Source organism: Lotus japonicus, chromosome 2 (genome assembly GCF_012489685.1).
Source record: "Lotus japonicus ecotype B-129 chromosome 2, LjGifu_v1.2".
NCBI lineage: Eukaryota > Viridiplantae > Streptophyta > Magnoliopsida > Fabales > Fabaceae > Lotus > Lotus japonicus.
This window is the reverse complement of record NC_080042.1, coordinates 77,078,715-77,105,338: the sequence shown is the minus strand read 5'-3', so window position 1 is coordinate 77,105,338 and position 26,624 is coordinate 77,078,715. Positions and strand designations below refer to the sequence as shown.

Sequence of the window (26,624 nt, the reverse complement as noted above, 5' to 3'; positions counted from 1 at the left end):
AAAAGATATTTTCAGTGTGGGAAATTGGTATCCTCCTCCTCTTAGACTTTCACTAGCATAATCGGTTGACCATGGTGATTGGCTATTTGTTAAAGGAACTCTTGTATTTTGTAAAATAGAAGAAAAAGAAAGTTACTTTACTTTAAGAACACCATTATCCATGTTTTGGGTGATTTGAGTTACCGGCGCTTAAAGAAATCTCATATTCAAACATTCAAACACTTTAAGATCAGATGATGCATAATCCGAAATATTATTATAACTTAAAATGTGAATAGTTTAGTAATCAAAAGCCTTAATATTCAACTAAGCGAAAATACTTTTAATGGAATAGTATGAGAAAATACTTTTATCCGCAATCCTATATTTTATTGATTTGACTTTTAATGCTTTGTATCCTAAAACTAAAGAAAAAATACATACTTCTAAACTTTTATACAATCACTTAGCCTTGGAAATGACTCTCTCCTACCTCTGAGAACAATTTTTTCAATGTTTTCACTCTATTTCCACCCACACTAAGAGTGAAAAAAGAAGAAAAAAAAAAAGATAAGAGATATGATGTGATAAAAAATATGTATATATATATATATATATAATTGGAATTGAGATGGAATAAAAACAAGATATAAGAATGTATGAATTTGTTTTTTTAACCACTTTCATGGCACTATTTAAGAACAACACGTAACTAAAAGCCATGTATTGTTCAGTGTTCACCATTAGAGAGAGAGAAACAAGACCTTTCTTCCATAACACGGCTCCTATAAGACAAGTCACAGAATGAAAAGAGGAACTGAGAACTGGACTCTAGATTCAAGATGAAATACTATTATTTAACTACAAGATTATCATGGTTCATAGGTACATTGGCCAATAAACCCTGACATCAAAAGACAAAACTCATTGAACCAGCTACAAGCACTAAACTTTTGCAGCAAATGAATATAATTTCCAAGAGTATGGCTTTACTTCAACATAGGAAGGTGAAAAAAAATCCAATTGAGAGACTAGTGAAGTTGTCATGCTCATGTAAAGAAAAAACAGCTACCTCCTACCAAAATAATGGATCTAAGACCTTAGGATTTAGGAACAAAAAAAGAACCAATTACCCACTTGTCTGTACATTGTCATTGCTTTCATCACATAAAGACAAAACCAATTTAGAATTCCAGACATTTTCATTCAGCTACCTCAATAGTCTTCACTTCAAAATTATGCTTCATAACCAGGATGAACATTTCCCTATTCATCAACAGGAGCAGGAAGATTAAGATCAATTAAGCAAGGAACAGCAACAGCAGCAGGAGCAGGAGCTGCAGCAGCACCTGGTCTAATCACAAGAGTGTTCTCTTCAGAACCTCCAACAAAATGGGATCTTTTGTGACCTCCCAAAGCTTGCCCTGACCTGAAAATCTTGTTGCAAATTGGGCACTCATGTTCCTTGCTTTTCTTTGACTTCAATTTCTTCTTCCCCTTGCTGCTATTGCATTTCTTCACATTCAGGTTCTTGTGAGGCTTTGTAGCAGGATAAGAATCACTGTCTGTGCTGTTTTCATCACTCTCATATGCAGAATCTTCAGAGCCAGACCCATTATTGTCCCTTTCATTAGTAAACAACCCATGATTCTTCTTCCACCCTTTTCCACCACCATGATCCAAAGCTTCTGTCTTTTGACCAACAGAATCATAGGTGAGCCTCTTCCTTGAACCAAACTTGCTGTGTTCATTGTCCAAATCCTCTAAAACCAGTTTCTTACTTCCTCTGCTCAGCATCATCATCTTCCTTGATTCAACATCATAGCCATCAAACCCAGACAAGTATCCAACTTTAGAGGACTTAACTTCATTCCTGAAAAACCCATCACTTGATTCTTCATCTGAGTCCACCTTTTTGGGACCATATCTGAAATACCCAGAATCAGAATTATCAGAATCATAACCAATTTCAGCAGAAGACTTCAACTTGGTATCCTTGTGCACCTTCTTCTTCTGTTCCACAAGCTCATAAGCATTGGACACAAAGTTCTTACCAAAATTGAAAGTAACAGAAGGTGACTTAGCTTCAAGAACAACAGAATTGTTATCAGATGAATCTGTAACCAAAGCAAAACGACCCTTGTAGCTAGAATCCTTAGACAGCATCATCAAACATCTTGCAACTTCCTCTTGTTCCTGCTCAACTTCTGACACAGAAGATGAACCATTTGCTAGAGAAGAAGAAGGGTGGTGGTTGGTGAGGTTGTTGTTGTTGTTGTTGTTGTTGTTGAAGTTGAACCTCATCCTCTTCGATCTCCTTGGATGAGTTGGACCAGAGGTTTCAGTATCAGATTGAGTATCCATAACCAATTTCTGCTTCTCACTGAGATTGGTTCCTCTGTCCTTTTCAGAGTGACAAGCCATGTGACCACATAGAGCTTTCAATGATGGAAAACCTTTCCCACATTCTTTGCAGAACTTCTCCATTTGCGAGGAAGTGGCATTGGAATGCACAAACCTGGTGGTTTTCTTGGGATTCTCCCTCAGCCCATACATGAGATTCCCACCAGCACCACCACCTCCTCCGCCGCCGCCGTCATCTCCTCCTCCTCCTCCTCCGCCACCATACCCTGACTCCCTCTTCCTCTTCCTCTCAGCAGCATCAAGCTTGAGCATAGCAGCATTACTTCTTCTCTCTGCAGAAGCTTCATTGGCTTGAGCTGAATGCTCACTCATCATGTGGGTCCTGATGTGTCCACCAAGAGATTTCCCACAAGGGAACCTCTTGCTGCAGTACTTGCACACAAACTTCCTCTCCTCCATTGATCGATCGATATTGATTGATACGAATCTGATTCAATTCAATTATACACCCAGCAAAACAAATCAAGATCAGCAAACCACAACACTTACCTCACAAAAACTAAGCACATTCCTTGAAAGCAGAGCAAGCGGTTGAAGGCAGAGTATAAAGAGGGTAGAGACAGAGAGCGAGATTGAGAGAGAGTGTGAGAGAGTGAGAGAGAGAAGAAAGGGACAAATTGAGATCAAGTTCAGAAACAGATCACGAAGCTTCTTGGTTTTTAACCAGGTGATGATCAGAACAGAACAGAAGAGAATCAAAAAGCGTTCAGATGTGACAGTTCTGCTACAAGTACAACAAGATCAGACCCACAACAACAACAAAAAAAAAAGGGCACAAGAACAGAGAGAAGGGTCTCTACCCTTTAATTTCCATTCCCTAAGAAAACAAATTTAATAGGTAAAATCAAATTTTGAAGAAATGGGGTTGCTAATAGCTGCTAGTGGTGCTAGAAGAAGTAACCAAACCATGGTTGTGTGGTGTTGTAGTTGGAGGAGAATTAGAACTAGAATTCCATGCATGGAAGAAAAGGGTGGTGTTTGTTAAAGCAAAGAGGGTGTTGTTGCAAGGAATGATAGGAAGCACGTGTACTCAGTTGAGAACAATTCGGTGTTCATTTGGACGGCCAGGATTTGAGGTTTGTTTGTTTGTTTGGTTTTTGAGGATCTCTAGGCCTGCGGGGAGTACCAGATTTGGCAAACCAAAAACTGAAACATCCAAACTATGCCTTAAATTGCTTCTGCTTCTTCTGCTTCTTCTGCTTACTGCTTACTACTATGCTTTGCTTGCACAAGTGAAAGGTCAGAATCTCCAACCGTTATTGTTTGGACCTCACCTTCTTCACTTCCACTCTTGAAAATGATGTCTTGTTTAATTCCATTTATTGGTTTTTATTTACCCTGACCTTATGGTTTTAATACCCTCTATTCCTCATATCTTCTCCATATCCCTTATGCTCACCTTCACCATGTTTTTGAGACTCTAGTTTTTGAGACTTTGTTATCTATACGGTCAAAGATACTCTACATTTACACATTCAATGGATCTGAATTGTTTGACTATGATTGTCGTTTATATAACTCATCAAGATCAGACGGTAAATATAAATTTAAAATCCGAGTAGAACAATCTTAATCAAACGGCTCTGGTTACATGAAAACATGAATTTAGAAAGTTAAAAATTGTAAGGAATATAGATATTAGTTTTTGGAAGGAATGGTAAGGACTAAGTAGAGATTTATCTGCATCCCAAGTTTTGGTACCTGATAAAATATTGGAAGAGACATGGAAATTAGTTTATAAAATGGTAATATAAAATCATAGGATCATCATATTTTAATAGCTCATTCTCATGAGGTCAATTTGATTACTTTACTCAATTGGGAATATATTCATTTTAATTTATAATTAAATTCCTGAAATGTGTTCCTACCAAATTAATTTATAATCATCCAAGATTTCTATATTATGTGCAATTGTGATAAAATTTTAACAATCTTAATTGTTAAGGTCTTTATCTAAATCATCAATGTGAAATTAAATACTCCCTCCGGTCCTATTTATAAGCAACAAAAAAAAATTCACATAGTTTAAGAAATGTAGTAAAACTAGATAAAATGTATTAAATTTGTCTTGAATCAAAATAAACTTCCAAAATTACCCTTTGTTATTCGTGTTGGAAAGTGGGAAAGAGAGAAAATAATTAATGAGACACATTCTACAAGTTAGAATTAATAAGGGCATCATTGGAAAAAAATAATTACTATAGCTCAAACTTTCATTTGGTTCTTATAAAAAGGACCAAGATTTTTCTTCTCTTTCATGCTTATAAATAGGACCGGAGGGAGTAGTAGGATAACATAATAGAGTCCGAATCTTGAAATCATCTTCGCCCATGGTATTTTAATTTATTAATTGGCATGACTATTTTGTCACTAAATGAGTTCAAGACAATGTTCTTAGTTCATTAATCTTATAACATGAAGAAAGTGTGTGGTAGATTCTTCTTCTAGCACTGTGAATTAGGTGGATGCTTGGTGCTCCGGAAGTGTATAACTGCTTCCCTTGGATTAAGTCAAAGCAATATTGTAGAGATGTGTTTTGCTTGTGACTAATATGCAACTATGATTCTTCTTCTTCTTCCTATTTTAGTATTCAGCACCACTAATTGGGCTTTATTTTCTGAACCGACATAGTCTAAGGAAGTCACAATATTGGTTAGTGACTCAGATTGGTGCGTTACACTTTATAACCACATATTTATGTACAATTCTAGATGTTAAGAAGTTCACAAGCAACTGAGCTAGCTCCTTGATGTTAACCTTGTTCAACCAATAGCAATTAGTGGTTTTATTTTTTTCAGATGAGTAATGGATTTATTTATTTTTAACCTTGGCAACTTTTGTTGAAATTGGTGGAAATAAGTGTATCAATGGTACATGTGGAATACAAGAGGATATACTTTCTTGTAGTTTAAAAGTGATATACTTCACTATTAAAAAAAATCAACAAAGAAGGTATCCACGACATGTAGATAGTTGAGCTCTTATAGTTGTTGACTGTGTTGAATGTCATGGTGCAACCAAAAAACATTAAGATGTAATAATTAATTAAATATATAAAATAAATAAAGTTAATCAATTATAAATAATTAATTAATTTCTTTAAATACTAGTTAAATATTTAATTATATCAGTTTCATACCTAATTACTTAAATTATAAATTTTAGAAATCATATAGAATATCATAAAGATTTAATAAAAAGTTTGGTAAATTATTGTACTCTCTATTATTTACTACTCATAAAGGCGCACATGACAAATGACTAGTCCATTAACCTATCATCGTTCGAGCCAATTAAACTCACACCTCATCAGATTTTTTTTGGATTTATGGATGAATTTTAGTTTATAAATTAGTCAGGTCATCCAAGGTAGGTTAAACAAACACAACTTATCCCACAAGCACACCTTATAGACTAGTTTCAAAACACGATTTTTCATATTTTTCAAAAGTAATCAACCTTCAATCGAGTAAAATTAGTTTTTTTTTTCTTTTGAAATTTAGAGTTTCGTTATAACAAAATCTAGTTCTATTGATCTATCTCATGACAAGTCCGACTTGTCCCACATACACATCTTAAATATTGATTTGCGGATTAGCTGGTGAGTTAGCCCGCGAGCCATAACTATTTAACGCGTGGCTTAAGCAAACTAGTTTGTATAAGCTCATATACCCATAAGCACAAATAACTAATATTGAGTAAGAATTCACAACGCAATTTTAAGTTTATACTTTGTACCAAGAGACCGAAATCTTCTATCTTCAACTGACGTCATACGTCAATTAAATTGTGTCATGTCATTTCTAAGAACATGAATGACAAAATTCAATTTGATTAGAAGAAAGAAACAGACACCAATGGGGAGATCAGTCCTGTATTGGAACTCAATTTATACAATCCATCAGGACCTCAGATTAAGCCAGCCTTTAGTAACCTGACTTATGGAGAAAAACTATGGAGATTACTTTCAAATATCTCCTTGTGTTTCTGTTCAAGTTCCATCTGATGTAAATTAATCCAAGTTATCATATTTCATTAGCTACTACAGACAGTGATGCCTTGCCAACTACACTAATATACATCCAATTTCTTGAGGATCTCTTTCGTTTTGAAAAGCATTAACTTAGTTCATTTAATTTTATAATGGTCCATTGTTGGCAAATGAAATGGCCAAGTTCCTATATAAAGCATGTCTGGCGCATGTTTTCTCTCCTCAAAACACAATGATGCATAAATATGCCAAAATTAAGCAGAGGATTAGTAAGTAGTCAGTCACTAAGAGCAATTACTAGTGCATAGCTTGCATACATAAGTTGTTGAATCAATCAGCATCTTCTTTTTCTAATTGATGTTTCAATTTCCTGTTTCACTAATAAAATCTTATTAAGTTAATTAAAAGGCATGAGTGGGGAAGTTATAAATTTAATGATTTTTAATAAACATGATAGGATTTCATTGATGGGATAGAAAATCGAGATTCATAAGTTCAAAGTTCAAACACTCTCCTTGCATTTTTTTCTTGCTTCTAAAACTCCAAGTAACATATCATCATTTCAAAGTTGGCAAGTTGAGAGTCCTCATTGGGTAACAGTAACATACATAGGCATAGCATGTGATACAACATTATGACCAAAGTATGCTGCGTAAAGATATGTACATGAAAAACAGGGTTCATGCTTCGTTTTCTTCTTTAAGAACTCCCACATAAAGCGGGGAAGGTGCCTTTCTTCTTTCCCCTTTTGATTAGTTACTTGTCATTCATAACATGCACCAAATCATAACCGAGGAAGTAGAAATTAAGGGAAAGGACAAGCAATTAATAATTATAAATTGGCTTTCGATCCTTAAAGAATTCCAGATTATCTGCACAAACTCAGCACAATAATAAAAATTATGGGATGATTGTCTAAGACGATAAAAGATACTCCTTTTTACATGTTGTATACATTCAATTAAGAAGCAATGAAATAGAAACAATTACAACTAGTAAGATATGAATATGATGAAATAGAGTTTTGTTGGTTATCAATTCTCTTATTAAGCCATAGCTAGTCAATGACAATTAGCATACTCTGATAATAAAACATAGAATATAATATGTATTTGAGTTTGGAACTAACCAGACTTACTTCCTGGTGATCCTATATAGTTCTACATCCTATCAAGTTTAGGGATGACAATTTCTACGTAAAAAAAAAAGTATGAGAATTGTTTTATTTAATTAAGACTCCGACTTCAGGAAATCTTTTCTCATTGTGATAGGGATGAGAATGAAACCACCTCAAAAAAATGTATGAATAAAAATCACTCTCTTTATTCGGTGGGGTCCTCGTCTCTTGAAAATGTGAAAATACAATAATATCTAATAAAAAAGTTAAGAAATGATAAAACCCCTAAACAAATATTTATGTGTTTTGTTGATTCATGATTATTGAAGACTTAAACAGGTCCATAAGGTGATTGTTGGATTTACCTTTTACAAGTATTTGATTTGTTCCTAAAAAAAAAGTATTTGATTTGATTGTTTATAACAAAGACTTATTTTTTGTAAGAGCTATGCTAAATGGGCCGAAGCGAAACACACGAATAAGAGAAACCGGTGAGTTTCATGAGGTTTATTTGTAGTATAAAAGAAAAGAATTTGCAATTCATGAGATTTCGTTTTGTATTACTTAATATTTCTTTTTTTTAAATGAGTTGAATGTTTAATTAAGAATTTTTTGCCCGTGAAAAAAAAAAGAATATGTTTTTGAAAACCTGTTTTTTTAAGATCCAATCGTGTGTTTTTGTGTTTAAGTTATTGGGTTTTCAAAAACCTGATAATATGTTTTTTAAGATATGAAATATAGGTAGTATGTTTTATTGATTTATGAGGAAAAAAAGAACAAAATCAATCTAACTGGTGTGGGACTTTGTGAACAGGGTGTTTGGCATTTTAGACAGTAGCAGGCCCGATGTACCCAACCTTGGCATGGTTTGATCTGATAGGTTTTCTTATTCTGGCATTAACCATAGCAGCTTCCACCGATCAAGGTTTCAAATTTGTAAATGAGAATACACATAAGAAGACAACAAGCAACAAAAATTTACAAATTCATACCATTAGAGATATGACCCACAAATACAATAAAAAAATCTTGAACTAGTATTGGAAGGGGCCGCGCGAACGCAGGCCCCACTACCACAAATTATGACGTAGGCTCCACCACTTAGGTAGACCTTAGGGTGGCACCCTTCCTAAGTGCAATGGAAGTCAACACCATAGACCATGGGCATTCATGATCACCCATTGATCCCGTCCAAGTAAGTATGTTTCAACGTTCACCCTACCTTCTTTCTTATAGCAGACTCCACCCATAACACTTAGATGCTTCAGCAATGTGGAACATAATGCTTTGCTCTCTACTTCCTAACAGCGATGTTGATTGCTACTACTATTATGTAGTGTTCCTTCCACAACACATGCATGAATCAAGAAAACAACAGCTAATATATTTACTAGCCACATTGTTAAATGACAAGCTAAGGAAACTTTACTAATTTGTATGAGAAACGTTACTAATTTGTAATCCATGACTATTTATGGCATAAAAACATCTTGACTTGAAAAATAAATTGTCGTTGGCATAGCATAAGCAATGGATGTATAGCTAGCTAACTGCAAGCAAGACATGTGCAAATTATATTGATCAATTGTTCATTCATTCATTACAATTGTAAATAGTCCCAAAGCCCAAAGGTTTGAGTTGGGGATCAACCTCTTGCAAATGCCAAAGGTAAGAGTTCTAAATAGAGAAACGACGACCACGTAGAAAAAGAAAGGTAAATTAATTCAAGGGTTAGTGGTCAAATTGATCTTTGTCTTTTGTAACTTATTTTAAATTTAGTCTTTTCCCAAAAAATACTAAATGATATCTCTCCCAAAAAAATCCCAAAATCTGCAAGCTTCGTTCTTCGTTCTTCGTTCTTCGTTCTTCGTTCTTCGTTCTTTCTTCGTCTCCTTCCCTTCTTCATAACCAATACCACTACCCCAACCTGCTACAAACTATTGCCCTATTTGTAGTTTTGACTCCAATCCCACACAAAACCTACCACCATTCCTCCTCAACCATAACTCACTATGGAATTCCACTTTGACTTTGAGAGGACAATAATAGTTGAGTATTCAGGCAGCCTCATGATAAATCTACCCAGGTTTCTACCCGGAAGATTTATTTGGGTCTTACAACAATGGTTAAACATAAGGTTAGATGACCAAATTACTGCCCAATTGATTGAAAGTCCTTTCGATTTTAGATCAAATTACAAATGCTCTCGACAATCCCTCCACCTACATCCCAAACAAACCCTAGAAAAAGCATAAGCATAATCATAAACAGATGCATCTTGCCATTTTAAATCATTGTTCATGCGATTAGGTTTTCATCTGATTTCCAATTTCAAGGTTCTTAAGCCAATGATTGCAACCTCCGACATTGCATAAAAACTACTAATTGTTGGCGGTTTTTTACCGATGGTCGTAAATTCGTAGTTAATTCCCCGAAGGAAATTATTTTGTATTATTTTGATACAAAATAATTTTATAAAACCTTTTCTAATGACTTAAATTGCCATATTATCTTCCGGTCCACCTCCACCTCCATTTTTATCATGGCATTTTCTTGAGAGACACTTTAGCCTTCATTTTTTTCACTTAGCATCATTCTTCTTCTTACTAAGATTCATTAAGGCAAAAAGGCTATCCAAACTATACTAAATAGAGGAGAAAACAAAGTAACCCTTTAATAGAATGAATTTGCAATGTTATAGCATAGACAATACAAATTTGGACCATTTTTTTATAGGCGTAAATTTGGACCATTATATTGTGGGTCGAACAGATAACCAAAGCAGGCCCAACCTAGGAGGCGTAAAAGCTTCATTACTAAGGATTCTTAACTCCAAGCCTTGGAATTTGTGGACCATTAGAGCATTCAGCCAACCAAGTCTCCGGTTCTACGCCAGAATCTTCGCTAGCTTACCAAGTATTTAATGACCTGAGTCAGCTGCCCCTAGAAAAAGGCGTCCAAGTACATCTCCCCTTGCCTCATTATTAGATCTCTCGAATCTTCATTGCTTATATTAGATCTCCAGGTACATCTCCTCAGTCCTAATCCTCGCTCTCCCCCTTGTAATTGCCTGATCCTTCTCGATCACACTTCTCTATTTTCCAACTCTATATTTGTAGTACTGACTCCAATCCCACACAAAACCTACCGCCATTTCCCCTCCCCCTCCACCGCAACTCACTGTGGAATTCCCCTTTGACTTTGAGACTACAACAATGGTTGAGCATTCAAGCAGCCCTAAGCTTCAGGATAAGTCTACCCAGTAAGGTTTATTTGAGCTCTACAACAATGGTTGAACATCAGGTTAGATCTGACCAAATTACACCCAAGTGGTTGAAAGTTCTTTTGATTATAGATCAAATTACTATTGGTTTTTTTTTTTTTGCAAAAAATAATCTTGGTAGTCAGATTTTAATTGTCGTAATTGCTTGAATCTTCTCTATCACACTTCTCGATTTTTCAATTTCACTATTTTTAAATTTAAATTTAATTATTAAATAAGAAATTGATTGATTTTAATTAGATGATATGTATAATAATTTAACTCATTACTTTTCTGTGTGCATATGGTCAAACGCCCATCGGTGTACTACACTTTAACTTAATTAACTAGGAATAACTGAATGAGCCAATAAAGAAAGTATTTTTCAATTACAATGCAGAAAGAATGTCCCTGAGAACTTGAATAGAATATTTCTCTAGTTAAATAATGTTAAACACTTCACCAACTTAGGCTGTAATGGAAAAAACAAAGTAAAAACAAAACTGAAGAATCGACAAGTATGGAAAATAACATGTAACCAAGTCTATTCTAAAGAAAGAAAACGAATGAATAAAATAGCGCACAGTGATGCTGAAAATAACAACATGTTGTCGTCAATGACCACGAGGGCGAATTTCTAAAATTAGACTCCATACAGGGTTGATTTATAGGAAGCATTCATATTTTTATCTTATAGAATGAGTGTTAATATTTGTTTACACAAGTGTTAGCGGAAATTTAAACATTGTAAAACCCGATCTACCCCACATCTTCTGTTTTCTATTGAAGTTTATTGAAAATTATTTTAATTTGGGACTACAAAGGAATATAATATTTCCTTGAGACCTTGAGCAAAAACTGTAACGAATGAAAGCAAGACATAGAATCCTAGAAGATGAGAAGAGCAAGTAGCAGACATGTATTATTTTTCAATCATTTAAGATGATGCAATATAGGTAACAACTAACAAGACGCAGGCTAGATTGGGTTGTGACTTGTGAGTAAGAAATTTGGAAAAAAATGAGATGCAAAATGTCTATTTAGTATTTACTTAGCAATGCTAGGAAACAATGGATATCAACAATTAATAAATTTCTGCCAAGCTTTAGCTGCCTCGGACTGATCTTTTTATTTGACTCTACACATTGATTAATTTATGCACTGTCTTGAACTTGCAATGTTGGTCCCCCTTATACCCTAAATGTTGGTCCACCTTATATACGGCCTAAATGAAAGGATGCAGGTAGTGTAAGAAAGTAAAGAGTATTGCATCCCATAAAAGTAACAAAAGAAACATAAAACAAATGATGATCCATTGTATAAAAATTCCTCCAATACTCATTTATTACATTAAACCAGGTCAACAAATAAGATTTTTGGCTAGCTAAAGACAATATATGAAGGCAATGAAGCCCTAACATAAGATAAAGCCTGATAAAATCAAAGTACCATCAAGAGTAAATAGCAACATAAGTCTAAACTATAAGAATAGCATGATAATATATCAGGAAATGGGCACATTCTCTCTGAAACACCAACAAATTCAACTCCAGATTGTACTTCTCCTTTAAGCCACTGCAGGCATGTCCTTGAGCCAAGCGTCTAGTGGCTTGCCGATGGAGTAAACAATGAAACCAATTTCCCTCAGCTTTTTGTCATCCACAACATTCCTGCCATCAAATACGAATGCAGGCTTCTGCATGTTATCATAAACCTTCTGGTAATCAAGTGTCTTGAACTCATCCCACTCGGTCAGAATACAAATACCATGTGCATCCTTGACTGCTTCAAAGGCATCCCAAACCACAGACACCTGCTGGTTGTTGGAAGTGGGGCTTGTTGGTTGAAGGTGAGCAGGGTGATCCCAATCAAACTTCTTCATTGACAGATCCTTCAAGATCTGCTCTTCAGAAACCTGAGGATCATAAATGCTCAACTTGGCCTTGTCTCCTATCAGCCCCTTGCACACATCAATGGCTGGGGTCTCCCTAGTGTCACCGGTGTCCTTCTTGAAAGCAAAACCCAGAATAGCAATCTTCTTCCCTGAGACTGTGTTGAACATCGAAGAAACCACCCGGTTCACGAACCGAGCTTTCTGGTAGTCATTCACCTTGATGACCTGTTTCCAGTAATTGGCCACTTCTGGAAGGCCATTGCACTCACAGATATAGACCAGGTTCAGTATATCCTTCTGGAAGCAAGATCCACCAAAACCAACACTGGCATTCAGGAACTTGGGCCCAATTCTTGAGTCAGTCCCAATTGAGTGGGATACCTGATAGACATCAGCACCAGTTGCCTCACAGAGGGCTGACATGGCATTCACAGAAGAGATCCTCTGTGCCAGGAAAGCATTGGCAGCAAGCTTTGAGAGTTCAGCAGACCACAGATTGGTGCAGAGGATTCTGTCAATAGGGACCCAATGAGCATAAACATCTCTCAGGGTATGAATTGCCTTTTGACCTTCTGGGGTTTCCCTTCCTCCAATGAGGACTCTATCAGGGTTGAACAGATCCTGAATAGCTGTACCTTCAGCAAGAAACTCAGGGTTAGACAAAATTGTGAAATTGATGCCCTTCCTATTGTGAGTGAGAATCCTCTCAATTGCCTCTGCTGTTTTGACAGGGACAGTGGATTTCTCAACCACAATCTTGTCAGATTTGGAGACATCAGCAATCATCCTAGCAGCACTCTCCCAGTAAGTCAGATCAGCTGCTTTGCCAGCTCCAAGACCCTGAGTTTTTGTTGGGGTGTTCACTGAGACAAAGACAATGTCAGCCTCAGCAACATGCTTCTCCACATCAGTGCTGAAGAAGAGGTTCTTTCCCCTGCACTGCTTCACCACATCATCAAGGCCCGGCTCATAAATCGGCAAGTGATCGCTGTTCCAGGCATTGATTCGCGGCGTGGCAATGTCCACCACAACCACCTCAATCTCAGGACACTTCAGGGCAATCACAGCCATGGTTGGGCCACCGACATACCCAGCTCCAATGCAGCAAATCTTCACCATTTTCGCTTGTTAGTCCTCAGCAACCTGCATCACATTAAAAAAAAATACCCCAATCTCAAAACAACACACAAGAAATTCAAATTTTACTATTGAATTGTTCATTAACCACTAACAAGGTATCATGATCCAAAGGTGAATAATTGAAAGATCAAACAATGAAATTCATCCAACATCCAAATCCAAATATATAACATTACAGAACATGATCACTATGAAAAAACATGAGTATAATCACAGGGAGAACAAGATCTATAATTTTCATGTGAGTTAATCACAAAAAAGTTTGCAGATCCAGAGGAGAGAACATGCAGAATGGTTAAATAAAAACTATTGAACTATTAAGCTCAGGAATCACCCTCGGTTTCTACACACACATGCACAAACACACGCAAACACACACACACACACGAAACAAGGGACAAAACAAATTGAGGAATCAGAATCTCGACATAAAATATATTCAGCCATCAGATCCAACGATCCATTCAAACGAAAACAGCCAAAACAAGAGATCGATCCATCCACAATTCAGAAACAAACAACCACACCCAAAAGGGTAATGGCGATGTCGGCATTTGAATTGAGGACAGAAACAGGAATACCCAGAAGGCAAAATCGAAAGGCAATTGGAAAAGGAAAAATGGGTATGAAGCAAAAAACAAACTTTGTTAACCAGAGAAGCGAATTGGAAGGAAGAAGAAATGGGAATTACCTTGTTAGAGAGGTTGAGATCGCAAGAGAGAGATCTGATGGAATGGAATGAGAAGAAAGAGAGACGCGTGAGGATTTATATAGTGAGAGAGGGAGAGAGTGTGTGTCACGTAGCATCATCAATCAGCATTTGGCAATTTGCGTTTCAAAAAGCAGTCCAGTCATCACCAAGATCTAACCCAGCCCCATAGACCATAGTTTCATTAGTTTCCGTGAGAAATGCATTACTACCATCATTATCATTGCCCTTGTGTCCAACACGTTTTTTGCTTTTCTAATCTTTGCTTCTTCATGTGTTTTTACTAAATTTTGGTTTGATCACATGTATCTTCTATAGACGACGTAATTCGGTTCAAGTTGGCAACATCAGAATATGATGAGGTTAGCTTTGTGCCTCTGTCAGGGACGGGCGGGCGGGTGGCGGGAGAGGGAAGTTCATCTATAATACCAAAAGCCGACATTGCTTAATAAATATCAAACGTATCACTCAAAGATTGGGGTTTGATGAGAAATGAGTGCATTTCCAAACAGTTGAAGTTTCAGTCTTAGTTAATGAGAGCCTGACAGACGAGTTTAAAATATTTAGAGTGTTGGGACAGTGTGATCTTATGGCGACATTCTTGTATATTTTGGTTGCAGAGGGTCTGAGAGGGATGATGCACGAGGTTCTGTTGATAAACATATTTTCAGGTGTGAAGGTACGGGTAGTGGGTGAATAATGAGGTGCTTAATAGGTTTGCATACTTGCGTCATTGTAGAATTATATGTTTACATCTTGTCTAATTGAGTATTCAAATTGGCGCGAATCCAATAAAGGCGGGGACATGTGTGGGGTAGGGTGAATAATAAATTGACCTGGTGGGAGAAATGTACATTTCCTTTGGTGGTTGTATCTGCTTGATTAAATCAAAACGATAGTCTTTACCTTTTTTCTTAGAAGGGTATTTCAATGCATTTACTAAGAAACTATTTCAATATTAAAATCCGACAATATTATAAGTATACGTTTTGTCTAATTGGGTATTCAAATTGGCGCGAATCCAATAAAGGCGGGAACAAGTGTGTGGTAGGGTGAAGAATAAATTCACTTTAGTCTAAGAAATGCAACATTTCCTTTGGTGGTCATATCTGCATGATTAAATCGACATTGTATTCCTTATCTTTTTCTTAAAGGGTATTTCAATGCATATACTAAGAAACTATTTCAATATTAAATTTCGAAAGTAATTCTTTTAAAACCTCAGTGTGTATACTAAGAAACTATACATGGGCTAAATGGAAAAACAAGTTACATTTTCTACAAGCAGAAGACTAACTTCAAAAGACAAACTTCGACCTCTTCAAAAACTTTGTGTGTCTTTGGGGCCAGTGGTCCTAAAGGGAGACTGAGTACATCCGACACGGGTGGATGGCTGACCTTATAAGATATGTTTCGTCTTTCTTAAAGACTTGGTGGTTTCAGGACTTGTGGACTAAAAGGAGGACTGAGTTACATTTTGCAAGAGTAGAGAATCGACTTCTCAAGACACACTTTGTGTTCCTTGAATGTGATCACGATTTAACCACTAATGAAAGTTTAAATAAGTTTTTCGTCCCTACATAATACATCATTTTTATTTTTCATTATTGGAAAAAAAATTAACATCCTTGTTTTGTTTTTTAGTCTTTGCAGTCACATTTTCCATCCAATCTAAACGAAATAAATACAATTAATGCAAGAATATACGCGAATAAACACAATAATCATTTAACTTAGGCCGCGTGTAATTTCTTTTAGATTGGATAGAAAAAACTAAAAACAAAACGTGCAATTTTGAAAGGATGTTAAACAAACAAAAATTCCACGGATGAAAAAAAAAGATATATTTTGCAGAAGAAAAACTTATTTAAGCCACTAATGAATCATGAATTAATACCTTGACTTATCCGGTTTTGCTATGTATGCTTGAAAAAAATCTGAAGCTCTGAAATCCAATGAAAAACAAAACAATAATTTTTTTATGTGACCATATATGGAGACAATTATAAATATTTCATTTGATTGTGATAAAAGCCACGGTCTTCTTCAAGAGTGTCTCTCTTAAAAATTGAAGTATCAATCTCATAAAGTTAAACGACCTCTTTTAATCACCGCAACCGAGATTGAGTGGAGCAATAAGAAGTTGAGCTGAGGAAAATTTATTTTTTCTGAAACGGTGGGGAAGCTTTGAACTTGAGGAAAGTCAGTGTCTCACATGAACAGAGGAGTAACGTGGAAGGTAGTTGAATTGAACTCAACAAAGTAAATGTAGCATTTGTAACACCCAGCATGACACAAAATGTGTTTTGGGATTTTTTTCTTTTTTTGTTAATTTAATTTTCCACTTTGTGACAGTACTGTTAATTGGAGTGGTTCTTGAATCAATATGTATTAAAGTGCATATATTCTCATCTCTTGAAGAAAAGCTGCCGTCCAACAACTCATTTCGGAATATCACCAGAATGGCCTTTTCTTATTTCATACTCTTGCTAAACCACATTCTTAAGCCATTTCATCAGGTGATCATTATTTGCTTCTAGAAATCGTAGTAAATAATATATCATAAATTATATTATATATACAATATACAATATTGAAGTCTCACATCTTGGTTTCTTTAATTAGAAGACTCCTTTATATTGGTTCATGCAAGATCTCATTAAGGCAGTTAGTTGATGATTTTAGCAATGACAACTATATAATATAAGCTTCATATATACAAAGATCAAATATCTACGTAAGGGAACTCATATGAATCACTACATATTTCTAATTAATGTGTCCCTTTATGTAAAAGTCTTAGATTTAAAGTGGGTACGTACATTACTTTTTATGTAAGTTTGAGATTATATATTAAACTCGTAACTGTATCATCATTGAGATTTTCATACTTGTTCATGGAATAATTTTCTTAATTGTCCCATTTATTAATTAATTAGGTGGGTGCTGAATTAATGATTTGGGATAGAGGAGGTGTCCAAAGGAGAGCATGCACGAGTTAACACTGAAAACCACCAAGAAATTTGGATACCACATTTTTTAGATTTTGCATGAAAATTAAAAAACTCAATACTGCATAATGGAAGGTGATCAAATGCTTCGGTAGAAAAGAGAAAAGAAAAAGAAAAAACAATTAATACCAAAATAAAATGTCAAATGTGGCTTCCATTGTCAACATTGATTTCCTGAAGAGTTGGCTAGATTAACGAAATACCAACAAGTCCAAGTCATGTGAGGCTGGTGATATATCACTTACTCACTTAGATCATCTTTTCGTTTCATGGAATGCCACTCAACTTTTACCGTTTTCTGACCCTTTCTGGTTTTTGTCTAGCTAGCATGACCTGTGGGGAACTTTCCTTGAAAAGTAAAGGCAAAACTCAAATTTATTTTTCATCATCATTATATGGAGCTTTCACATGGTGATGTGATTAAAGCTAAGCTAACGTGAAGTTTAAAAAACATGGTGTGTCATGAAATAAAAGTGACTTGTTAATTGTTATAGCATGTACGTAATACAACTGGACAAAAGTTATTGTGACCGTGTATATGAATGGTCATAAAAAAAAAACGTTATTGATGCTCCTATTTAGGAGTGAGTCTCTGCTGATCTTTTTAATATGACGTCGTTGCTCTATCCGGTAATTTGGAGATACTCTTTCATTTTTATCATCAAAATAAAATAAAAATACTAACAAAAATTCAAAACTATACAAAACTTACACTGTTATTTTTTGTGAAACAAACTTTTTTTGGTCAATAAACTTACACTGTTAAATTTTATTAATCCATTGAAAAGTACAGGAAAAAAATGTACATTTGTGTGTTTTAAGACTTGGGCTGATGGCCCCATTGGACCGGTCCAATGTCCCATTTGCTAGTCTAGGTCCATCTCTCCCCTTCTCGTGTCGACTTGCTTACTCACTTGGTTTATACAATGCTGTCCATGCAATTATGCAAATGTTTCAACTACTAGACCAGCTGCTTGCTGAAAGAGATTTTTCATAACAAATACTAGAAGAGAGAGGCACGTCTAGAGAGGCTAAAGGGGGTAATGATCCTGCAATGATCCAATGGTGCACCGCACTTGATTCATTGTGCTTCTCATCCTTTCTACTTGGGTTGTAGCACCCTACTATTTATTCATTTAATTTGGCCTTCCAAAAAAAATGAGTAACAAAACAATGTATTCATAGCATTACCAAAGTTCTGGAGACCTAAATAGGATAGTACTTTTATGATTGGACTCATCTAAGTAAAATACAGATAACAACATGGAGTTGAGGACAGAACATAAATCTGATGCACTGTTTTTAAATTTTACAGTGCTGACCTTTTCTCCAATAATGTGAGTACCATTGAATGCTGAAAGGTGTTGGAAAAAGATACAAAATAGCATCAATTAGGCTCAGTCATAAAACACAAATTATAAACAGTTCAACAAACTTAAGAGACTGATTAATAAAGGTTCAGTTTTAACTTACTGAGATAAGGGCACCAGAGTCTGCAATGTAGTCATAAAGGACAACCCCAAGTAAGTTAGAACTTAGAAGCACATTGTGCATTGCATAAAATGTAGTGTAATGTTTGATTCCCACAAAATCTAATGAACCCTTCAGAAGATTAGCTTGAGATTTAGAAAATTTTGGCAGCCTACTCCCTACTCTGCTTCTAATTGAGATTGGATAATCTCCAAAAACCAATAGATCAAGAAGCCTTTTAAGTAAGAAAACAACTTAGCTTACCCATTGCTGATTTCAATAAAATTAAAATCGTGGATATGGATCAAACAATGTTTTTTTGTTTTGAAAAGAAAACCCCTTCTTTTTCTTTCTTTCAAAAAAAGTACTTTTGTGTGGTTTATATGTTATTTCCTAAAGAATATGAAACAAACAATACATATAAGGTTTTGCAAGAACCATCCAAGCTGAAAATCCATGGCTCTCTAAGTTGCACAATTTTCTAATTCGTTAGTAAAAGATTACATCTTAAGATATTCCTATAGATCTACCTAGTATTTTCTATGGAAAAATTACTTATAGCATCTTCGTATTTATGTTCAAATATTACCACAAAAGCTAATAGGAGCATCTTCTTCCAAAATTAATTCTCATTCCAATGTGAAAACCTATTTTTAGTGTGCATTCAAACATGCAATTTGTAAACTGGTTCTAGCAACTTTAAATTCATTGAATGATGTTTTTTTTACTAGTTTTTTTTTATCATGTCAAAATATTTTTTCGTTTAGTTTTATTTTTGAGAAGAAAAATCATGAAAACAACAAATATACTTTTTCTTAAAAAATTCAGAATAAACCCTATCTTCTTTGTTTGATAATAATTAATAAACCCTATGTTTAATCCAAGAACACATGCAATTATGTATAGACACATTTTATAATCATGGTATGAATGAGAACCGAAAACTTGTTGGAAATAGAAGAACAAGTGCGAAACAGAAACACAAGAAAGAAAACCAAGCAGTCGAAGATGGAGCACGACGAAGATGAAGAAGCACCTCTTGCTGTTCAGATTCAAGGGCTTGATGAATCCGTTTCTCAACAATCTTCTGTTGGGGTCACCCTCATCACCGGCTATCTTGGTGCTGGCAAGTCTACTGTAAGCTTTCCATTTCTCTGCTCTCTTTTCCAAACACCCCATTTGTTCTTATGCACATGATTGACTCACAGGTTGTCATTTATCTAAATTTTAGGCAATTGGGTGGTATAAAGTCATGTCCTTTTCACTTGTTGTTGCTTGTTGACATTGGTTTTTGGAATGATGGTGTTTGAATGATTTGTGATGTGGAATTGTGATTTTCAGTTAGTGAATCATATTTTGAATTCGCAACATGGAAAGAGGATTGCTGTCATCCTGAATGAGTTTGGTGAGGAGATTGGCGTGGAAAGAGCTATGATTAATGAAGGGGATGGCGGTGCAATGGTTGAAGAGTGGGTTGAGCTTGCCAATGGGTGTATATGTTGCACGGTCAAACATAGTCTAGTTCAAGCACTTGAGCAGCTTGTACAGAGGAAGGAAAGGTAAAACACTTAGACACTTCAACCTTGTGGTAAAACAAGCATACACTTCAAACAAGCAAATACTTCAAATAAGCAATGTCATGGAAAATTCAAGTGATTGAATGATAAATGACCCTTACATATTGTTGTTGTTCACTTTCATCAAACCCTGTTTTCAATTTATCATGAATTGATGTAGTATTCAGCAACGTGAGTCAGCTTTGCTATATATTTTGGCGCAATTAAGCAGTTTTTGTGTCTTTAGGCTTGACCATATATTGCTGGAAACTACTGGATTGGCAAATCCAGCACCTTTGGCTTCTGTTCTTTGGTTGGATGAACAATTAGAGTCAGACGTGAAGTTAGATTCTATCGTCACTGTAAGTATCTTTGGTGGATGAAATTCATTTAGTTTTCTCATTTTTTTGGGCCTTGAATATTGCTATAATTTTCTATATACATAAAAGTAAACAAAATCTTATCCCACTAAGTGAGGTCGTTTGTATGAATCACATGATCTATATTAAAGACATGGCCAGTTTTATGTTGGCTGCTGGCCTAACACAACCTTCCTTCTTTATCCGGGCTTCGGACCAGCTATGACACAACATAGGGAGAGTTTTATTTAGAATTTCCTCTATATTGTTTTTAAATTAATTCTCTAGAATTTTCTGTATAATAAAAATACAGTTGCTTATAGTAGTTTTATTCTCTGTCAAACAAATTCTAATTTTTTTAGGTTTTATCCCTAGAAAATTGTCATTCTTTTGTGTCCAAGTTGGAAACATAGTATAGCACTTCTCTTGGCTTCTTAACTAGTATAGCACTATCATGTTTACCTTCGTGGCTCAGTGTCGACTTATATGTTCATAGGAGCTGTTTCTTTCCTTGGTATGTAAGAGAATGGCTTGTGAACCATGGTCTCTTTTTAATTGAGTTTCTGCTCATGTAGGTGGTGGATGCCAAGAATGTTCGCCTCCAGATTGATCAGCATCGTCGCTCATCTTCATATCCAGAAGCATATTTTCAAATTGCATTTGCGGTAATTGATTATAGTATTAACTGGAATTTGGTCATCAATAACATATTTCTCCTTTTATCATTTAGTAATTGGCAGCATTTTTATTTGATGGAAAGGGGGGAAAAGAGATAGAGAGGGAACACAAAAAATTATTTCACTAACCAGACTAAGTAATTGTTATATGTAAAACTGACCATACCCTTATTTATGCTAATAACTTGGATCATGTTAAGCATAGGGTACCATAATATAAGAGCAATAATATTTTCTCTTAATGATAATTTGACAAACGGAAGAGCTAATAATTTTGCTGCTTGTTTCAGGACATTATAATTCTTAACAAGGTTGATTTGGTATCTGCAGAGGGCTCTGGAGCTCTGAAGGAACTTGAGGAGGAAATCCATAACATTAACTCCCTTGTGGAGATAATTCATTCTGTCAAATGTCAAGTTGACTTGTCTAAGATATTGAACCGCCATGCATATGATACTGCAGTTAATATATATTTTTGTTCATTCGCAGCTTTTCTCCCACCTTCTTATGGCTACTATTTAACTTCGCCGCCTCTATTTTCAGCGTGCCCCACATTTGGAGACATTGTTGGAAGAAAGTTGTTCTTTGTCTACTAAAAAGCTTCATGATAGTGGTGTGAGAACTATATGCATTTCTGAGCAAAAGACTATTGATATTGATAAGGTAGATTTTCAAATTTATTCATTATGTTATTGTAGATTACATTATGATTATATGTTAACCAATTGAAAGTTTTCCATTTTTATATAGCTTCTAAGCAAGAATGACCATCTTACAATTAACTGTGGCATCATAAGTTTAGTATAGGGAGGGAAAGATAATAAACTAATTAAAACAACGTTTCTCTCTTTATTTCCCTGCCTCAGGCATAAATTGTCCAGCTAATGTGTTTATGTTCGTTCTGTTCAAAATTCAATGTTTTGAATCATCCTTTCCTCTGTCTCATCTTGTATTGACATATTATTTAAACCTTGATAGACTCGTATATGGCTTGAGGAGATTCTTTGGGAGAAGAAATATGATATGGATGTCTACCGTTGCAAAGGAGTGCTGAGTGTTCAAAATTCTGATCAACTGCATACTTTACAGGTAAATTATAATTAACACAGTTAAGATTTTCGCAGAAGCTAATAAGCTATCTTATGCTATTACAATGTGAAAGTAAGATTGCTCTTTACATGTTCTGTATCTAAGTAGTTTTAGGGTCCATATTCGCCAGTGGTTGGGCATCTAAAATTTTGTATATTTTATAATTAAGTATAAATTTTCATTAGCTCCACTATTACTGTTTGAATTGATATTTAGCGTATAATAAGACACTACTATGCTTTATATGAGCTTGGCAAGTAAGCTGTGTCACATTACCACCTACCAAGCTATGATAGTGTCTACCTTCGTTCCATATATTGTAGATTCTGCAGCAATTAAGCATTTTTTGTTCAGGTACTGAGGCATGTTGATTTTAATTGGGTATTTTATAAGACAAATTTCCATGCTAAATTTACAACTCCTTGATTTACATATTTGAGTAAAAAAAAAATCCTCATCCCTAACTAATAGAAAAGAAATATATGCTATAAGAAAAAAAAAGTATAAATTGCATTTATATTCTATATTCTCTAATGGTATCAGGCAACCCTAGATTTTGAAACTTCTTATCCTCATATGATAAAAGGGTTATTTTTTTATCAGCCACATCTATTTTTGATATTTGATAAATTTCATAATTTTAAGCATGAGATGCTTGTAAGTGATATTGGCTTTGTTTATTATTGGTGTTGTGTGTGTAGATAGGAATTGACTCCTTTAAGACGAGGGAAGACTGAGTTATAGCCATTAATTAGAAAATCAACGTTTAAGATTGTGATCAAACTCATGCACATGTAAAACAAACTACAAAGTTATCTGAACGATTGGTTTTTAAATCATTGGCTATAACATCTCTTCACTCTCAAGTAAATCCCTCACAAGTCATAAAAGGTGTATCAAGTGAGAGTGTGGGATAATAGAAAAAACTAATCTTGACCATACAGTGATGATTAATGTTGATTGTTACTTGAAACCTTTCACGTAGGATAAAGAGTAAATGGTTATTTTGCCCTTTCGAAGACAGGGAATTGTTCCCTTGAATGATGGACCCTTGGTTCCTGAAAGATTACTACATGTGTGTTTGTATTTGCGATTAAGTTAGCCAGAAACACATTCAGTCCAATGACACAAGAGACATGGATAAGCCGAAAGCACATTCAAACTGCTTTGGAATTGTGCTGATAGAAATACAAACACAATCAGTCAAATTGATCCTTATGTTAACAAGTGCCAATTATTTATCAGCCATGCACATGTGCTCATTAATTTTCATGCAGTATGCGCATCTGTTTAGACTTTTTATCTTCTTTCATATCTATACGAAATCATTTTGCAATGGTGAAAGAAGACAATTCTCTTATATACTCTGTGTGTGTCTGGTGGGTATTATTGTTATTCATTTATTTTTCTGAAAATGTGCAGGCGGTGAGGGAACTATATGAGATTGTTCCAGCCCGCAAGTGGGAAAGAGAAGAAAACCGAATGAATAAGATAGTTTTTATTGGTAATCAGATGAACTTTGTTCCAGTCTAAGCACAACTTTAAATAGTGAAAACTGAAAAGACCTTGTTCAGCTTGCTAACATGTTTGTTTTTGATTGACAGGTCATAATCTGAAAGAAGATGTTCTAATTCATTCATTCAGAGCTTGTGTAACCTGTTAAGCTGTGCTTGTTCTCTGGTAACTGCTGGGTAAGCAATGCTTTTTGATTGGGATTATGAGATTCAACTATATCAACAAGCTTAAATAACATTGTGTTAAGTGTTAACCCTTTTAGTCCTCTCATGAGTCTGGCCCGGTAGCCTTGGATTACCAATTTTTGGATTAAAATATATATTCTGGAGAAAAGATGAAAAGGAAGCTGCTTTGGCAGGTATCAGAAATAGAAAATAGATTATTGCTTAACCTTCTATGTCAGAAGTGATTATGTAAAAGCTTTCTAAACTAAGAAACAATTCGAATCTCTATCGTTATAGATAAATTTTGACTAGAGTAGGACACTGACAATGTATTTGATTTGGTGAAAAGCCACAAAATAGGTGAAATGTGACTTTATGATAGGGTGGCACAGAAAGATTGCCCCCATTTCGCCCAACATGTGTACCTATATTCATTCAATAATGATTCTTAGACCACTTTAAGGTGCATCGAACTTGCAAAATCCTTCTTTTCTCTCTATCTCTCTCTTTTGTCACATTGTATCTAGGGATGGAATACGGCATGTCAAGGTGTCGTGGGCTCGTGGCTCTCTCTTTTTGTCACATTGTATCTAGGGATGGAAATAGGTCGTACGACATGCCAAGGTGTCGTCGTGGCCTGACCCGTCAAATGCATGGTGTGATCTAGTCCATTTATTAAAAGGGCTAGGCTTCCTGATTAGCTAAAAAGGTTGTCCCTCGACTATAGTGATATGTAGAAAGGCTTATTAGCCCGCTCACATATTGATCTCTTTAAGATGGTGTTTTGTCTATTTTCTTTAAATAGGCTCGTAGGTTATACTATTTAAAAGGTCATGATAGACCTTCAAATTTGGCATATTTCATACCACATGCTAGACTTGAGCTGCGAAATTAGAATTCAGGTCGGGCTTGAGCCATGCAAACCCTGATTTGGCCTGGCCTACTACAACTCATAATCATACGATATATCACATCTATCACTTCTCTTTTTTTTCAAATCTCTTTTCAGTGGTTTTTTTTGTTACAGGATAAGTGGTTTATTCTCATTGGGTGCACATCAACTTTATTGTATTTTATTTAGTGGCCTAGCCGTTCATTCCGCTGACATCATGTGCATTAATATTAATGTCACTTTCAATTCTCTATCGTTACCGACTCGGTGTCTATGTCAATTTTCAAAAGGATTGAAAAAGGGTATTATTCCGTTTATTTTACAGCTTGTGCAAGAAAAACTAATCTTATTTAATACTACTATCAATTATGTTTGAGTAATTTTTTTGTGATTTATACTTCTAACTCATCAGTGGATATTAATCTAGTTTATTGCATGATCAAATGGGACAAAACTCAAGTTCTTATCGAATATGAGATTGAGATGTGATTGTCTTGGATAAAACATTAGTCAAATGGTTTGGACTGTAATGGTAGACAGTCAGGTTTATAAGTTAAAAAAAAATTGAACGGATTATGGATAAGCTATGTTTGAATACCCATTTAGATTAATGTAAACAAAATTTTTAATGTATTTCAAGACAAATAGGTAAACACAGCTCACTTTATAAATTGATGAAGCGAAGGTTGATTCTGGGACATTCCATAAGTAAATAATTTTAGAAACTAAATTTTGAAATATAATTATTTGCAGCCGTAAAAAATAATTTTTAAAATTGAATGAGCCGGAATATTTACCTAGGTGGCAAGTATGAATCACTTTTCTTCAGAAAATTATATGTTTGATTCCCGCTTCTAATATGAGAATTGTGTTAGTGAGAAATCTTTAAATACATTTTAAGCGACTTATTGTATCGGATGGCCTGAAATGTGGTGGTGGTCAAACTCACCTAATTTTTTTTCATTGAAAATGTAATTGCATTTGGAACTAGTCTTTAAAATATATATTTTCTATACAATTTCAAAATATACATTTACAAAATGTATTTTTTGAAATCTGAGTGAGATCATATTTCAAACAATCTGATTGGTTGATGGTGTAAAAAAACTTTACACCGTCGGTGCATCAACCTTTTTCTCATTTTCAAAACTATCTTCAAAACATACATGTATGTAGCTATTTTTTTATAGATATTTTAAGAATTTATATTCAATAACATGATTGATTGATAGATGAGATGTGCCCTTCATCGGAAAAAAGAAAAGAGATGTGCAAATAACGACTTGTTTTGTGAACCCCACCAGTCCTTTGACTCTTTGCCTCAAGAGTTGTCAAGCATACTCTCTTTTTTTTGTCACAAAAGTGGTAGGCT

General features: G+C 35.0%; 3 protein-coding genes and 1 non-coding gene across 4 annotated transcripts; 1 reads left to right on the top strand and 3 right to left on the bottom strand.

Moving 5' to 3' along the window:
- Nucleotides 1-557: 557 nt before the first annotated feature.
- Nucleotides 558-3,694, bottom strand: LOC130739756 (uncharacterized). The gene has a single exon (XM_057592147.1). The coding sequence runs from the start codon at nucleotides 2,800-2,802 to the stop codon at nucleotides 1,246-1,248; it is 1,557 nt and encodes a 518-aa protein (XP_057448130.1). The 5' UTR covers nucleotides 2,803-3,694; the 3' UTR covers nucleotides 558-1,245.
- A 4,863-nt stretch (nucleotides 3,695-8,557) lies between these two features.
- On the bottom strand, nucleotides 8,558-8,717 carry LOC130741481 (U1 spliceosomal RNA). Its single transcript, XR_009020377.1, has one exon. It is a non-coding gene; the product is annotated as a U1 spliceosomal RNA (small nuclear RNA).
- A 3,355-nt stretch (nucleotides 8,718-12,072) lies between these two features.
- Nucleotides 12,073-14,672, bottom strand: LOC130739755 (UDP-glucose 6-dehydrogenase 1). Its single transcript, XM_057592146.1, has 2 exons — nucleotides 14,502-14,672; nucleotides 12,073-13,813 (listed from the first exon to the last, which is right to left on the bottom strand). The coding sequence occupies exon 2, from the start codon at nucleotides 13,787-13,789 to the stop codon at nucleotides 12,344-12,346; it is 1,446 nt and encodes a 481-aa protein (XP_057448129.1). The 5' UTR covers nucleotides 13,790-13,813; nucleotides 14,502-14,672; the 3' UTR covers nucleotides 12,073-12,343.
- A 5,233-nt stretch (nucleotides 14,673-19,905) lies between these two features.
- On the top strand, nucleotides 19,906-24,816 carry LOC130739754 (uncharacterized). Its single transcript, XM_057592145.1, has 9 exons — nucleotides 19,906-20,137; nucleotides 20,342-20,559; nucleotides 20,804-20,918; nucleotides 21,491-21,580; nucleotides 21,883-22,053; nucleotides 22,136-22,255; nucleotides 22,571-22,681; nucleotides 24,104-24,185; nucleotides 24,286-24,816. The coding sequence occupies exons 1-9, from the start codon at nucleotides 19,931-19,933 to the stop codon at nucleotides 24,342-24,344; spliced, it is 1,173 nt and encodes a 390-aa protein (XP_057448128.1). The 5' UTR covers nucleotides 19,906-19,930; the 3' UTR covers nucleotides 24,345-24,816.
- The last annotated feature ends 1,808 nt before the right edge of the window (nucleotides 24,817-26,624 follow it).

Bases quoted from the DNA above. Each gene is read 5' to 3' on its own strand.
- LOC130739756 (XM_057592147.1), bottom strand. From the start codon at position 2,802: ATGGAGGAGAGGAAGTTTGTGTGCAAGTACTGCAGCAAGAGGTTCCCT.
- LOC130739754 (XM_057592145.1), top strand. From the start codon at position 19,931: ATGAGAACCGAAAACTTGTTGGAAATAGAAGAACAAGTGCGAAACAGA. The intron at 20,560-20,803 runs GTAAAACACTTA...TTGTGTCTTTAG, and splicing joins CTTGTACAGAGGAAGGAAAG to GCTTGACCATATATTGCTGG. The intron at 22,256-22,570 runs GTAGATTTTCAA...AAACCTTGATAG, and splicing joins AGACTATTGATATTGATAAG to ACTCGTATATGGCTTGAGGA.
- LOC130739755 (XM_057592146.1), bottom strand. From the start codon at position 13,789: ATGGTGAAGATTTGCTGCATTGGAGCTGGGTATGTCGGTGGCCCAACC.